Raw genomic sequence first — 17,051 nt, forward strand, 5'->3', positions numbered from 1 at the left:
TTATTGTAACTGCTGTGACTCCATGCTGACTGCAGCTGCAATCCTCTAAAGAGGAGCGAGAAACTGACTTTTTAAAGCCACCTTTCAAACCTACGGGAGGGGGAGTGTTTGTGCAATTTGCACACCAAATAAAACTCTTCAGTAGAGTGTTCCTTTAAAACTACACGGGCAAATTCAACTGGAGTTGTAACTTTGCTCGGCGCTCAGTCGGACGGACAGTTGAACAAATGCAAAAACAAGGACGAGAGGGGGAAAAAAAACTCAAATGAAATGCTTATTTGACAGAAATCGGGCATATTCTTTTACTTTTCATCTCCGTTCAAGTCTTATCATAATGTGAAAACTGCACTCAACTTTCTGATGTGCCGGTGACAAGTCGAAGCAGCTTAGAGAATTATCAGGAATACAATAAGACACAGACAGACGGACAGAACTACCAACCGCAGAGGGACTTAGTTCTACTAGCTTTAGCATCGTGTGTGTGTGTGTGTGTGTGTGTGTGTGTCTGTGTGTGTGTGTGTGTGTGTGTGTGTGTGTGTGTGTGTGTGTGTGTGTGTGTGTGTGTTCTTCTCTGGTTCCTATGTCTCTTTCTCTGTATGCTTCTGTGTCTCTCTCCCTCCCCCAGCAGCCCTACCTTCTCTCTCCTCTCCACTCTCTCTTCACTTCTCTCCTTCCCTCCCTAGCGGTAGTCCTGGATTAGTTCCATTGACTGGTTATCTAGTGTTGGCCTATTTTTCTCAGAAAAGTGTAGTTTTTACTCTGCAGTTACTGGGGGTGATCTAAGTTTTTCGTGGGTGTGTGTTTGTGTGTTCACAAGATGTCGTCTGGTACTTTGAAAATATAATCCATTAGATGTTTCTCATTAGGTTCAATTGAAATCGCTAACCAAACTCCATTTGGTTTCATTGTTACTTGGAGAAATATTTATTTATTTATTTTGGCCCTATTCTTAGCGCACTGCCATGAGATTTATATAAAGACCTCAACTAGTGGAACTTTTGTATGTCTGGTAGGCAAAAAAGGCAACAGTAAGCATGTTGAAGGAGACATAGTATGCTAGCTTTCAGGTTCATAACTGTATTTTGGATCACTACTAGAAAAGGTTTACATGCTGTAGTGCTCAAAAAACACTTCAGCTTTGTCATACTGTCCAGTGCTGCAGCACTTTATCCCCCTCTGTCTAAAACGCTGTTTCTGATTGGTCAGCTCACAAATGCTTGAGCCAACACTGCTAACAACAACAGAGCAGCTGTGCTAAATCAATTGTTAGGAAACAAACAAGCTGCTTGGCATTAATGTGTGACATAGTGACGGAGTGTGATGTCACAAAGTCACAGAATTAAAGGCGAGTCTACTGATGAGGCGTTTCAGGAGCAGTGTTTTCTGTGGGAGACAGGAGCTTCTGTTGGTGCGGACTTCGACCTTATTAACTTCAGATAAGATCTTTTAACATCTTTTACAAGATCTTTTATAAAGTATATGTACACAAGAACATATGTAAAACACTGACGGAACGAAAAAAATTAAAAAATAGCATTATACTGTAGGTCTAGGGTTATAATTTCCAGGGTCCCCACATCTTCTTTAAACATCAAATTCAAGTACTTTTCACTGACTTTCCAGGCCCAGTTCCCTCAAATTTAAGGACCGAACACGGCATAGTTTGAGACAGGTTAGTTACAAAATATATACATTTGACCACCTTCAAAACCTCTCTAGTCCCCAAATTCACAAAGTTTTCAGGATTTCTAAGACCAGTGGGAACCCTGATTATTATTGTGAAATGTTACAATCAATTAAATTAAGAATTAAGACATTTATTAGACAAACTCAGCTCACATCTACAGTGATGAAGTCTTATTCCTGTTTGTTAATCAGCGCATCATTCACTTTATTTTTGTCAGCATTACCAGCTGCCTATAAAATATTTTAAGACATAAGGCCTCAATTTGTGCAGCAACATGCCATTAAAAAAAATACTGTTAAGCAATATCTCATAAAGGATCTAGTAGCAGCCTGTCAAATCCAAATCAAGCGGAACTGGGCTGCGAAGAGCACAGAAGAGGGTGAGGAAGTGTGGAGAGGAGAGCAGAGAACAGCATGAACCTTACCCTTTCGCCTCTTCATTCAGTCTCCCTTTCTGTCTCCATCTCTTCTCTGTATTGCCTCTTAATGTTTCTCTGTCTCCATCTCTCTACATCAAAGACACAACACCTCACCTTTCCCTCCCCTCCCCCCCTACTGCCTCTGCCACGTGTATGCAAAGACACAACACAGCTCTATGTTCTGCCTGCCTTTTGTACTCACGTACCCAAATCAGTTCTTGTAGCCCCCCCACAGCGCTGCTAGATGCCTTTATTCTTGTACTTCTTTCTGTGATCACTTATTCAGCCATCTTCACTCTCTAAATTCAAACTGTACACAAACACTGTTATGTAATTATGCACAGAGGTGCTTGTGATTTAAGTTGCTAAAAATGCCTATGCGCGTCCTTGTTTAAGCAACTACAAAGATTGACTTTAAAGTTGGCTATCCCAATGAAAATGTGTGTGAAAATGATAATAATACCCATACATATTCTGACTTCTGGACAATTCGGTCGGCCCACCTGCGTCGGATAAGAGGTCGTGTAAAGATGGAACCCTGAGGGACCGGGAGAAGACAGCTTGAGACAAATCCGTCTGTAAATGTGGGTTTGGTTTGACATGAGCCCGTAGCAGGCTGGACAGGTGTCTTGTAGAGCTGTCATTCAAGAGTCAAGTTCAAATGAATTCAAAATTACGTAGAATATGTTGGAATTCATTTGATTCAACCAATGTGGCCAGCAACATCCGTCCATCTGAGGTAAGAGCAAGTGTGCTACTCTTTAGCAGTCTTTATGTTTTTCCTTGATGTGCTTTGTGTTGTACTAAATGCGTTGAGATTGTAGTGCAACGTCTCCATAAAGAGAGCCTGAAAACATTGCATATCCTTGCATATAAATCTTATTAACTTATCAGTGATGGGATAATTACAGGCTTCTGGCAAGGGGCCTGATTAATCTGTGTGTGCTGAACTGTAGGCAGTCAGACGAGGTTGTACACTAGTAGTAAGACAGCTGCTTTGTTCTAAGTTGATAAACAACCTTATTTTTGTTAGTTTCTTTGCCATCTATGGTGTATAACCCAAAATACCATCACACACTGCGTCTCAGACGCTGCGTCATGATTCAAGACGGCTTTGCTTGCTAGTGCCCTCCGTTCTCGTAGCACACAACACAACATTACCAGCTTAGTTAGCTGATAAGTCGATAGGGCAGGCAGTAGGTCAAGCTTACTTTGAACAGGTCATTACAGTTCGAATTTGACTTTTCCCCCCACGTTTGAATGGATGTTCAAATTCAGAGTAAAAAGTGACAGCCGTAGGGACTTTGTTAGTGACTAGGTCTGGCTAACATCTGATACTCCACCATTACATTATAAACTGCTAGTTGCACTGACTGAACAAAAACATTCCACCTATTCCCTCTGGTTGAATTTGTGCTGGTCTGTGACAAATATTACTGCTGGCACCGGTGGAAGCAGAGGCTGCAGACGAGGACAGACATGTCCTGTAGCTGCTAACCCTCCTAAAATAATTTCATTAGTATGCATTTTAGGGATTTTGTCTCATCTTATGGTCCAAAAGCCATTTCAGCGACTGTTTTTCAGCATGACTAGAGTGATATGAGGTTTCTTCCACCTTTTTCCCCCCCTGTTCAAAGGGATTTGTTTTTATCAATGTGGCAAGTTTTTCCTCACTTTCCTCAAGGACAGAGGATGTTGACTGTGACTGTGATTTTGGGCTATATAAATACATTTCATTTGATTTGATTTGATTTGATTTGATATACTGTGGAAATGCCACGTTCTTTAATCTTTGGCAAAATGGATTTTCACACCTGAGACAGATCCATGGCACATCAAGCAAGGTAATTACTTAACTAAAACTCAGTTATGTCTCCAACTACTGTATATTGCAGCAGCTCTTACTCAGATTACCATGAGGGTAGTGGCAGGGATGGTCTATCTATATGTATAAATCCTCTAATCCAATAATCCCATCATACTGTATTTGTGAATACTGTAATCACAGGTTGCTTTAAGACCAGGTGTCACAACATAATGCAAGAAAGTAAAGAAGGTTTCTTGGAATAAACTGTTATGATAAGAAGTAACAAATACACAGCAATGAAACCTCTGGACCACTTCATTTAAGATCGGGTGTTTGTCATTGCAGAATTTTGAAGAAGCAGAAGTCTGTCTTTGCCCATACTGACATTGAGAGAGTTATTGGCTGCTGCAATCATCAGTTGTTTCCATACTGGCTGTGAATTGATTCCTAACTAGCATAAGACCCGTTTAAGAGAGGAGGACAGTCCTGTTTTGTGTGTATCATGAGCAGTTTGTGTTAGTCGAGTTAAATCTCCCTCAGTCTTTGTAGGACGATATTCCCTCTTTGTGTGACACAGAGATGTCTCCCTCGAACGCCATGCCTCTTGACAATCAGCTGCAGTATTAAGGCAATTGTGTGCGTGCGTGTGTGTGTGTGTGTGTGTGTGTGTGTGTGTGTGTGTGCGTGTTGCTGACATTAGCGGTTCCATAGTGTGTTATAAGGGTGCATCCATGTGTACATTTTTATAGCTGTTTAACTTTTTCTTAATTACTTTGATTAAATAGCGTATAGCGATACTTAGTGCCATAATCGCTGTACTCCATAATTAACTGTGTCATCTAAGGCAGGTGCTTGGCTGCACATGCATACACATGCACACACACATACAGCCAGTACAAAAGCGTGTGTAGCACAATTTTGAGTGAACACACGGCTTCATTTTGAGACGCGCGCCTCACACACTCAGACCTGTGTGCATCCAGTAAACACGCTGGAGCATGTCTTCCTTGTAAACAGAAAAAGTGATATAAAATGCTAATTGTTATGCACATATATAGTTTATTAGACACAACACACCTAACTAAACTCAATGCAATGTACTTCACACAACTTTGTGTTAAGAGCTCACTGTATTCAAAGTGTTCAAACGGGCACCTGACTACTGTTTTAAGACAAACTTAAAAAACATTCTGAATTCATTCATTTATGTAATTTTGGCTCTAGTAGAGTTCCCAAAAAATATGTTGTTAATAGAGATAGTTCATGGTTCATAAGGTTAGGTATACAGCCAAAAGCAACACCAAACCTATCACGACTTATTGTGCATTTGCATATTGAAGCCCGTAAGTGTAAAAGTGAAAACAAACAAAAAAAAAAAAGTTTGGCAACAACATCACAGCATCCTGCTTTAAATAAACACGATGGATCTTCTGAGGATCTCATTAATTTGCAGGAGTGTGGGTCACGTACAGATAAATAAATATCCCTACAGGGATCAAAAAGGTTTCACTTAACTTCTGAAATTGCAGGTCCAAACGCTGCCTGACAAACCACTTCTGCAAGCGGCTCGTGTGCAGCATCCACAGCGGATATATGGTGAGCTGCTATCACAAGACCCGCAGGGTACATGACAGCAAGAATGTCAATGTTTTTTCCCTGCTGTACCTTCTGACCTGACTCCATAATGGCTGTGTTTGGTTGTTAGTCCAGCAGCACCGTCAGCTATGTTTGAGATCTGCTTTTTGTTTTTACTTGTAGGAAGACTGGTCTTTGGGCACTTGGAACAACAGCAGTGGTTTGATCGCAAGCCAGGGTGCCAGTCAGAGTTCAAGTCTGATAAAAATAATAATTTTAGTTTAGTAGTAGTCAACCCTACAAAAGACCCACGTCTGTCTATACATTGACCCTGCTGTCTCTTGCGTTTAACAGAGAAGCTCGGAAATTTTCTGGCAACGCCGGACTTACTGTCCAAAGCTGGCCAGCCCACTGCTGCCAGCTCCAGGGAATGGCCAGCCTTGGAGCTGGGTGGTTTGATGGTGGGTCCACGGAGCAGACAGGAGTTGAAGAATAATTTGGCTCATTGCCGGAGTTGGCAAGCTATACAACGGTCACTCTCAGGGCAGACCGGTTCTCTGATGTGTGCACACCATTTTGATTTGAACCTCAACATAGCTTTAATCTATTGATCGGTGGGTGTGTGGGTTGAGTGTGTGACACAGGGGTGTCTGTTCTTAAACGTGCCGATCACGACAACATAGTAGAAGCATTTTTTAATCTGATGCCCTTTAACTCTAACATGCACAGCAAGATACTGTGAAGCATGTTACAGTACATAGCGAAGGATTATGGCAAATATACTTTATTTCTACTGTAAAGCCATTTATAGGAAAATTCTGCCCACGCGAAATTGACTAATGACAACAGTTGACATTTCCATATTAAGCTATCTTCTAACATGTCTCTGAAAAGACCAGTACAGCAACTGGCCCTGTAGATCTACATCTTTGTAGCTCACCTCCGCCCTACCAATAAATGGCAGAGTAGGAAGAGTGAAAAATCAAGTAGCAGAGCTTTTCAAACATTTAACAAGGTCTACACCTGCCAACAACTCCCACCACAGCGTCCTAAAACCCCTGAAAGAAAACACATTTCTGACCTCTGACACCGAAATAAAACTTTATTTTCAGGATCCAACATTCCCTTTAATCGACCAATCACACTGTTTTCTCTTCTGACTAATGTAAAACAGTGTTGGTGGTCAGGCAGCTTCAATAGTTTCCATTGGGGACAGGTTGTCAGCGTGAAAAAGTACAACAACGAAAAACTTCTCCTTCAGCATCTTCCTCTTCCCCACCGTCCATCTATATGTGCAGTGTGTTCCAACCAGGCAAGGTTTGGTCAAAGTGCTGAACAGTGTGTCTCCTTACACCACTTAAAATTTTGGCAAAACTCTGCTGCAAGTCAACAGGGACTGCGGGAAATGTGCCTTCTTAAACACTGAAAGACACAGGCAGAGAGGAGGCGGTGGTTCCTGCACGAGAGGAGCTTTTCAGTTTCAGAAATATTTTCACACTGTTGACATCAGTCAACAGAGTGAGTGGGATGCAGTACAGTTAATGCTGCTGACGCACAGCTGGGGATGGTAAGAAGAGGCCACAGATGCCGGGTCAGCCCTTCTTCTATATATGAGATTGCAGCATTTCCCACACATGAGGTCTGAAAGATATATCCTGCCTCTTCTGTGCTCTTCTTTGTGAACAAAGAGAGGGCAGTCAGCTCCTCTTGGCTTCAGCCCACTGTCCATGTGGGCAGCCTGATGGGTTCATATCAGCAAGTCTTGCGCCATTCAGCCAGAAGCTGAGAGGAGGAGAGGGTTTTAGGTCAACCGGCTGACCACTGCCCTCTTGGAGCTCAGACAGAGAACAGGCAGCAGCAGGATAATTGGAATCAGCTCTTATATTTATGTAAAAACATAAGTTACACTTGAATAAGCAAAGAGGGGATAGCGGGTATGATTCAGTAGCTCCCGACGCTCAGCTGGAGCTGGAGGAAGCCTCACAAGCTGAGCTCAAGCTTTGCCTGCAGTGGCACACACCGGGGAGACCCTGAGGGCACAAAGAAGGCTGGCCAGTGGTCTCATTTCAGCACTATGCTGCCTGTCCGCAGTAATGTCCACGCCACACTGAGAAGTGTTAACATCAACAGAGGAGCGGAGTTAAGAAGAGAATGAGCCTGCACCTCCCAGCTTAGTCACTTGATCTCAATGACATTGGGAATGGGTTCACAGTGAGAGCTCACTGCACTACAGGCCAGAAGCTTTAGAAGCGACTAATGCACTACTCTTTTCCTGATCTTTTATAGTTTAGGGCGAGCAGCAGACAGAATGGTTCACAATAGACCTGGTATGTTTGGCTGTAAATGATGTGGATGCCAAATAACTCCAGGGCTAATTAACGACAGTGACAGAGCATCCAAGCGCACAAAGGGTTGCAGCTGCCACCTCTTGTCACCTCATTTGCCACTGCAGTTATCTACTTCAACCTTTTTTTATTAAACTAATGAATTGCTAGTCCTTCAATAAGCAGCAACAAGCTCTTGAGGGTTCCCACATCCCGACAAAAACATCATGCCACACCCCTTGATTCTTGGCATGTTTGCTTTTCTATTAGGTGATGCTGATGTGTAGGCCAAATATCCAACAGCTAAAAAATTTGCACTTATGTGGCAAGAGGATAGACGAGAGCACATTGATGTCATGGAAGGAGCAAACAGCAGCAGGTGATCAGAGACAGGCCCACAGGGGGCCGGCACAGGTGAGTTGCTGGTACACTTCACTTTCCTGTCGTCACACCACAGCTGCAGTTTTCGAGGCCAGGGGAAATTTTTGGTGCAGCTGTCATTTCACCGTGTGTAGGGCCTGCAGACAGCACACTCTGGTGGTTTCAGTATCCCAGCAGAAGAAGGCTGTGGGCCAACAACTTCAAAACACATACAGTCAGTAGGGGGTCCAAGGTGCAGTACTTGACAAGGTAGCCATGGTTATGCTGTCTGCTGCAGAGGCTGGAAAAAGCCCCAGTCAGTATAGACACATTTTGAAGTTGTGAGCATGTTCATGCAAAAATCCTGGGCAAACACAAGAAACTGATGAGCTAAATTAAGAAGTCCTGGTTGGAGGCTATTGGTATGAGAATCTTTATGTATTTTGTGAAGACATTGCAGTTCAACCAAACTGCATGTCTGACCACCACAGAGGCAGTAAGTTAAATAAGGATACAATTTCATAAACTGAAAAGCAGAAGAGAAAAAAAGAAAGACAAACACAACACAGGGAAGGACGTGAACAAGCGATCATATAAAAGGAGAGGTTAAAAAAGATCAATTTTGGTTTTTAATTTATTTTCAAATTTTAATTTGATTTTCATTTTGTTCATAAAGTACTTTCTTTTGATTTTTTTTTTCTGTATACTTTATAGCTGTTCAGGCTCATTTCACAGACATATTAGGGCTCTACTTTATTTAGAAGACATTTTGGAAATTACCATAGTAAAGGATCTCATTAATCTGTATTTTGAAGGAGTCTCTTGAGGCAGACTATTCTGTGATACAATCACGCCACAGTTCAGTGAGGCCAAGCATAACATAAGCCTAAAGTAAACTCCCTCAGTCATATCAGCTTAATGTAGAGCCAAAACAAAGCAATGGGTAGAATGATAAAGCCAAGATCACAAACAGCCACATGGCTAAAGCTCTCATAAAGAGCTGCTAAATGAATAGCTTAAACAAAGTCCCCTTGATGTTAAAATCACTGCTAATGTGTTTATTTTTTATTTTTTTATCACATATGTCTGCGCCATCTGTTGTCAGTATCTGGCCCGACATTGGCAAAAAGGTTGTTCTAAATGGTATTTTAGAGGCTAAAGTAACTACGAACTGCTGCAGTTTGCTAGTTAGCTTGGTTAGCCATGCAGCTAGTGGACTCAGCAATGGAGTGCCAGGAGCCAAACCCTTGAAAAAAACCCCACCTCATTACTGTGTTTTCTGCTGTCAAACTTGCTCTGTTGGTCTCAGAAGCCGTGTTCATGGGGCTGTAACGTGCATTTAGATCGATCGGAAAATGTAAACGCCAATCTATATCCATGACACGTCCCTTTCTAGGTGCCTGTTTTTATAGGAAGTACATGCTGAAGCAAGAAAAAAACACTCCGCAAGCATTTCCATGGGAACTTCAAAAACGGGTTGACACAACCAGCATCCGCCGTGCAAAAAAATCGTACTGGAGAAATTAGGATTCTAATCGAGAGTTTAGTTTTGGGATTTGAGAGCTAAAAAGCCAAAGGCAGCTTATGTGCCACAATCAAACATTTTTCTGGCATCTAACTGTCTGAAACACTTGCATCTGAATTTTTCAGAGTCACGATAACCTGAATACACATTTATAAAGAAATGATTTTCTTACTGCTGAAAAGCCCATGACCCATTCCCTTAATACTGGACTTACTTTCTTACCTATATACTGATTCAGTCTTAATAAATAGCTGTGTTAACTGAAGAAGCCAACAGAGACAAACCCTGATGGTGTGCACAAAACAAGAAGTACTTGCTCTGAGCCTCAACACCAACCCACCACTCAGTATAGTCTGCAGTCTACATTTTTCTCCTCCAGCCAGTCGGATAAAAAAGTATTCTACTGGTGCTCGAGCACTGACACACAATACAGCTATATAATGTTTTCAAGGAAAAACTCATTGTTATCACTAACTGCACCACCAACCTCAAAACTACTTGGTGCATTCCCAGCTCATCCCTCCTACACACAAGCACAGAACTATGAATAAGCTTCCTCCAGGTTGCCAGCTCTGTAGATGCTGCCCTATCCGTCCTTCCTGCAATGATATTACAGTCCTACAACTCACCAAATACTGAAGCTGCCAATTCACAAATGTCTTGCATTTTCCTGTGCATTTTTTTTTTTTATCAACAGAGAAAATACAAGATGTATGTGATCCACTAGATAGCTCTGTGTAATTGTGAGTTACATCGGCATACTGGCGGCGATTTCATAGTCAACTTGCATAACAAAAAAAAAAAAAGGCACATTCAAATAATAAATCAGTGAGGCTCTCCATGTGGGCCCATGAGCTTTGTTGGTGTGTTGAAGCTACAATTAGGTTTTATATTATAACAAGCTCACAGTCTCTTTGTCGATTTTATGATTCAATCTTATTTCTTTCCAAATCAATTTTCAGACCCACAAACCTGCAACAAGTTTCACTTTTAGCTTTATTAAATGAAAAGTTACTATTTGTGTATTTTTTGCATTGCTTACATTGCTGTAGAAGGCAGCCTGCTGATTGTAGGTCATTTAACATTTACTAATATAAAACTAAATGCTTCTGCACTCTGCGAGTTTCACTTGCATGGTCAGCTAAAAATTCCACTGGCAACGGATTAAAGAAAAACACTCAACGTCTCTGATTCAATAACCTAATATATTAATGTGCAGCATACTGAACCTGAAATCAACAGTAAAAGCTGCATATTATATGAGTCATGTCATGCTCTTTCTTCACAAGGAGATTATAAAGTCATTATAAATAAGGGAGCATCTACATCCTTACCTGTTTCACCTCCGGAGCATTGTATTTAGCTTCCATGCTAATTGCAACATTATAAATGTGTTATAAGGAACTTAATCTGGGATTTGTGAGTTAATCCTGAATTGTAAAAGATAAGAATTGTTTTTCTTTTGCCTCATTTATAGGTCTATAAGTACTTTCTTTTCTGTTTTCTTCTGTGTTCTTATGTCATTTACTCTCTTTCTGGGGACTACCCACCTTAACAGCTTTAACACTGCCAGAGAAAGAAAACTCAGTTTGAAAAGTACAGCTTACAGTATATTACATGTAATACAGAAACCAATTTCTGTTCTGCCGTTGTTCCATCTGTGCCTTAATGTTTTACAGAGCAGTAAAATCCTTACTCTTTACAACAAAGTGATTAGCCTTTTTGGTTGTTTGTTTATCGAATTATAAACTTTCTCTATAACTTAGTATCTAAATTGTATTAAATATGTTATATTCCAGGGTATTGTGTTACTGATTAAGTTTTAGAAGACAAAATGTTCTTCCCAGAAGCATTGCAGAGTCAAATCTCTGCCTTGTCAAATCTCAATTTATTTTGGGCCAACTACTTTTGTCAGCGTGAAAAATAGTAGCCCATGCACCAGAATGGGTGTCCTTTTATAAACTTTTGATCCAATTCAACAGAAAAGCCACTCAAATTAAAGCTGACACTTACTGTTCTTTGACACTGTGTCATTTCCCATTAAGCAAAATAAGTATTCAAAGAAATGTGCTGCTGTCCACATGTCAATTTTTTGTTCAGGGGAGGTAGATGAGCAGGGCTTCAGAGGACAGCAGGCTACACTCAAACTGAGACAGTCAGAGGGGTTTGAAGAGAAAGAGGGTAAAGAGATCAACAGAGGAGCAGGAAAAAAGACCAGATTGTAAATAAGAGATTAATTTCTGACCTCATTTTCAAGTTGCCCGGCGATGGTTGTCCATCGTAAACTGATACAATATCAAAGTCTTCCTCCAGCGCCAGCGTGACGAACGTTAGCTGGATTCGGTTCCTCTCCCCTGTTATTACCAGCCACGTACAGTTGGCGTAGTTGGGATAGCCGTGCGGGAAACCTGGTGATTCTATGGTACCATTCAGTCCTTGGACTACACCGCCACATGATTCAGCTGAAAGAGAGAGATGGCACAAAATCATATTAGAAATAACAATCTCAGAGTTTCATCATGCGCTGAGTTATATCATTTAGACCTGAAACTACAGTTTTCATTCCCGGCTTGCATACTTCTGAGTCTAAAGATACAGACTTTGACATTTTTTTGCCTTTAGCTTCAAGGTTTGTCAAATTCTGTGCAGAGCTCCGGACGTGAAAATTACGAGTGAATGTAGATTCACACCACCGTCATTAAAGTTAATCATGCATTTTTCAAATTCTATCCTCCAAAACCTTTAGAGATAATGGAATAGATTGTGGGTTTGATGAACACTTAGCACAGCTTAAATATGCACTCTGTGCCAAGCCAAGTGTCACAAGAGTTAACATGCATCTGCAACATAATGTAACATATGCCTCACAGCCTCCCATGACACTACTGCATATGCCATGTGAAGCTTTCATGCGGATGGCCTGAGTATGAGTACATTCTCTCCTGACAATGTTAGTTCTCTGATCCACTGATCTCAGACCAGAAATAACTTCCCATGACACATACAGTTATAAACACTTAACGGTGCACAGAATACTGTGCTGGTGTTGTTTTAACAGCGTGTACCGTGTGATCAGATTGTTCATTCATTCGTATCCCATGATGGGCGCTCAGCCCTCAAACGATATAACATACAGACAGAAGACCTTGTACAACCCTTACACCCCCCCCACCACCACAGTGAACAGACGAGCATTGAGCTTATATTGTTTACATTAACACACGCATACCCACACCGCCAATAACAGCGCTCAGCCAGCTCACATGCAGCTATTTTTTACTGCATTTTTAGAAATTATTTAAAATACTTGCATATACATGTATGAACAAAAGGAGAGAACACAGACACATACAGTACACAGAGGAATGGACTATATTGCTGGCTAGGTTTTGAAGAATTCATGAAAAGCTTTTACCCTAAGTGTGAAGTTCAGTGAGAGAAAAAAGGCAGTAAATAAATGATAAGCAGCTCTTAAAGCTGCCAAAACCTAATTTAACGTGTAACAAATAAGCTGAAAGCTATACATGTAACCACACAGTGGACAAAAACGAAGCAGAGGTAACCCAAGACAGAACTAAACATAAGCACACTAAAACGAAAAAACCTAAGCTGTAACAGTTTGTGTATATTTGTGGCGAACCATAATGGCACTGGGGTTATGGTCCAGTACAAACAGCCACAAAAGATGATGCACATAACACAGAACCAAGGAACAATTCGGGTTCCCGGTCAGATTACAACCGAAAGGGGTTTGTTGAGAGAGGGTTCATGCACCTAATTTTGAACGATTCAGAGCATTTCAACCAAAAATAAATTGGTTCAGGAACTGGAATGTTGGCTCCAAGCTGAACCAAGAAATAGCAGGTTTTCTTTGACCTGAGGAGCAAACTGAAGTGGGTCTGTCATATTCTCCAGGCTGCTGTTGTTACAATGGCTCTGCTCAAAACCGGTGGAAACACGGCCGGCGTGCTAGGTAGCACCGTGGTTTCAAGAATCTCGAACAGAAAACCTTCAAGAACGGGAGATAATTTGGTGGAAAAGAACTGAGACAGATGGACATTTTTCACGGCAGACATGTTGACTCATTAAAGCAGGAAAAGCACAGGTGAAATTTGCAACATTAATGATGGCTGCATTCAATTTCGGTGAGCTAGTTCCTGGGATCTGGTACTGAGCACGCTCACTCACAGACGTTGCTTCCAGGGACACTTAACAGAATGGAGCAGTCATTAACATTATTGGTCACACCTGTGCTTTTCCTGCTTTGAGTTAAGTCAAAATGTCTGCCGTGGATAAGACGGGGACTGTGTGTGGGTATTCCTCCACAATCGTAAGGTATGTGAATGGAAACACTTCACACACCGATCCTTATAAATTTGGTAATTTAGTTTCCTTCCTGTACCAAACTCCCTCTGAACAGTGTCTCCTAAATCAGCGTATCGTCTGTGTACCGTTCCCCCCCTACTTTTATCAGCTATGTCAACACTAGCTTACCGAAGTAGCTTTAATTGACAAACATTGAATTATGCAAAAAGATTTCAAGGAAAAAAACACAGCATGCAACTCCAGTTGTTTGTCTGCCGCGGCATCGAAGGCGTAACCGTGTGGTTCCACATGTAAAAGCTGAGAAACCAAGCAACACAGTAGAAAACAATCAGGGTTTAAGGATCCTCCACTACGGCTCACTGTGTCTCTCTCAACCCTCTGTGTATCCACTCTGCTCCTCTTTCGTCATTTACAAACTCTTTGTGCACTTCTCCCTCCTCTCTCCTCCATCTTTCATCTTCTGCTGCTCTCTCCTTGAGAAACACTTTATACAGTTTACTCCTAAAGCTACTCCAATATACAGGGCACGTAGCACAATGTGTGTGTGTGGGTGGGTGGGTGGCTGTGCATGTGTATGTGTGTGGGTGTGTGGCCAACATGAAAGCCAGCAGTAATTGTTTCTCAGATAGCGATGGCTATTGATTTATTAACCTTATATCACTGAGAACACACTCTCTCTTTCACACACACACATAAACACAGTATTGTGGTGTACACTCCTGGGACAACCATCTACCAGGTCACAATCTACTCAACCGAATGCTAACAAAATATGTGTGCGTTTGTTTCTATGTGTCTTTTATCTTTTCCCTTCAAAATGAGACCAGAACTTCGGCACTGTGCACACACCAGATGTTCTTATTAGTCTGAAGTAACACAAAACACACAAACAAACACACATACATACCTATACGCAGGCCCACATACACATGCTGGCAGCAACAGCGATGCACACATGTACGTGAGGTAACACACACACGCACACTCACACACACAAACTTTAAACCATCTGGAGTGTCCAGATTAATTTCAGATTGTTCTCCACTGTCTTTCCAACCCAGTTCACCTCTCCCCCTCAGCCGTCTTTGTGTCTGTCTCTCATTCTGTCTCCAGTCGTCTCTCTCTTTCCCTACACGGTCTCTTCCGCTGCCAGATCCCCCTCTGCTCCCTTTGAGCAGATGGGGGTAAGGAGAATTCACCGGATACTTGCATCAATCCGGAGACCATATTGTAGCACCGCACTTGGGGCATTTCAGTAAAAGTACTCTGCCTTGCCTCTTTTGTTGATGCCGCATTCAGTTCTACCCTGTCTGGTTTTTTCGTGATTAGATTTTGTTAGTTTAGCATAGCTTCTCTGCCAGAGACTGTCCAGTAACTGACAACCATATGGTCAGTCCTTCCAACAGCTGTCTGTGTGAGCAAGACAACAAACACTTACTAATTGTAAGAAATGACAGAGGAGAAAAAGAGTCTGGATGTACTTAGGTACAGCAGTGCTTTGAGCTAAATGCTCACACACTCAGAATGACAATGATAACAGGCTGATGTTAAGCAGGACTGACATTAAAACATGTTAAATTAGGATTAATTTAGTGTGTTACTCTGCTAACATTCGCTAATTAGTATTACACACAAAGTACAGCTGAGGTTGATGGGAATTTCATTATTCTGCACAGTAATAGTGCATGTTCGTGAACAAAAGTATTGGAAAAATCAAAGTTTCGACCTGATAATGGCATTAGACCAGTGTTTATCAAAGAGTTGTCCGCGAGTAGATTTGGATTGATCGCAATTGATTGATTGATTGATTGCGATATGAGACTAAAGTTATCACGTTAACACTGGTGTCTCAGAAAAAGCAGCACAATTCCTTCCCATTAAGAAGGCAACAGAGGCAAACATGAGTGAGTAGGCTATGCTATTTTGTAAGACCATCATCTAATTAGGCTGTAATTTGTAACACGCTGCTGAAGTAGGCCGATCGTTTAGGGGGATGTTGGGAAATTAGGTGGTCTGTGGAGTTTGTTTTTTTTATTTCTTAAGTGGTGCTTGATCTGAAAAAGAAACACTGCGATAGACCAAGAAATCATAGAAGCTTTTACAATTCATCCTGAGCAGGACATGAACATCTGTACCAAATTTCAGTGACACTATATAATAACCATAATTAATTAATGGTACATTTATAGTTAATTACACTTTGGTTAATATTGATTTCACCATTCACAAACAGTTAAATGCTTTATTTGCCATTAATGAAGCGTTTGTTTAACGTTGCAATTGATGTTTATGATGATATGTAAAAAGTTAGTAAATACTTTGGCGTTCATCTATAAACATGATTTGGATGGCCATTGTAAAGTTGCAACTGATATTTTTAAACCTTTACAATTGCTTCATAAATGGTTTATAAAGATTTCATTGTTTTCTAACAGTGAAATAACTATTAATTATACTTTAACCGATGGTTTGCTGATGCTGATACTTTCATGATGTGCCATGCAAGAGCTACTGAACATTTTACTCAACAACACAAATGTCTCCCTCATGGTTGCACTGGAGAAAAAGTCAACAGAGCCCCAAAAGTGGTGGACCCGCTGACCAACTGGCTGACATTGCCATCCCTTTGCCCACGCCAGTAGTGGTGTTGAAATGGTTATATGCTCAATGTCTGAGCAGCAGTCAAAACAGAGTTTAAGAGCTCCCAGGTGATGAACAAGAACAAGCCAATCCGTTGTATGATTTTTTTGGATAAAATATACGATAGCGTACAAACCTTCCACGCAGCCGAGTTTGCGTACATCTGCATCTGGATCGTGACAGAGCTCACAGTCATATATAATAGCTTTGGGTTCTGTTTTTCCAGAGGCAATGATTCAACACCTGTTGATGGAGGCCACCCGCTAGCTGATGAGTCATAATGTGCCTCGAAACACAAAGTACTGTTTTCTTCACCTGCTTGGCTCAATAATAGTACTGCCTATTATTTTAATTATCGGAATTCGACATTTAATTTGATGGGGAGAGAT

The 17,051-nt window shown here is 41.3% G+C and overlaps 1 protein-coding gene across 2 annotated transcripts in view; it reads right to left on the reverse strand.

Annotated features, from left to right (window-relative positions):
* LOC311273248 (CUB and sushi domain-containing protein 1-like) overlaps positions 1–17,051 on the reverse strand; it is a 396,934-nt gene that overhangs the window by 287,321 nt on the left and 92,562 nt on the right. For both annotated transcript variants that reach the window (XM_084380198.1, XM_084380197.1), the window contains exon 2: positions 11,942–12,158. In XM_084380198.1, coding sequence (XP_084236324.1) covers positions 11,942–12,158 — 217 coding nt within the window. The remainder of the gene's footprint in view (positions 1–11,941; positions 12,159–17,051) is intronic.

The sequence above is a fragment of the Pagrus pagrus genome (genome assembly GCF_965226575.1).
Source record: "Pagrus pagrus genome assembly, chromosome: 1".
Lineage (NCBI taxonomy): Eukaryota > Metazoa > Chordata > Actinopteri > Spariformes > Sparidae > Pagrus > Pagrus pagrus.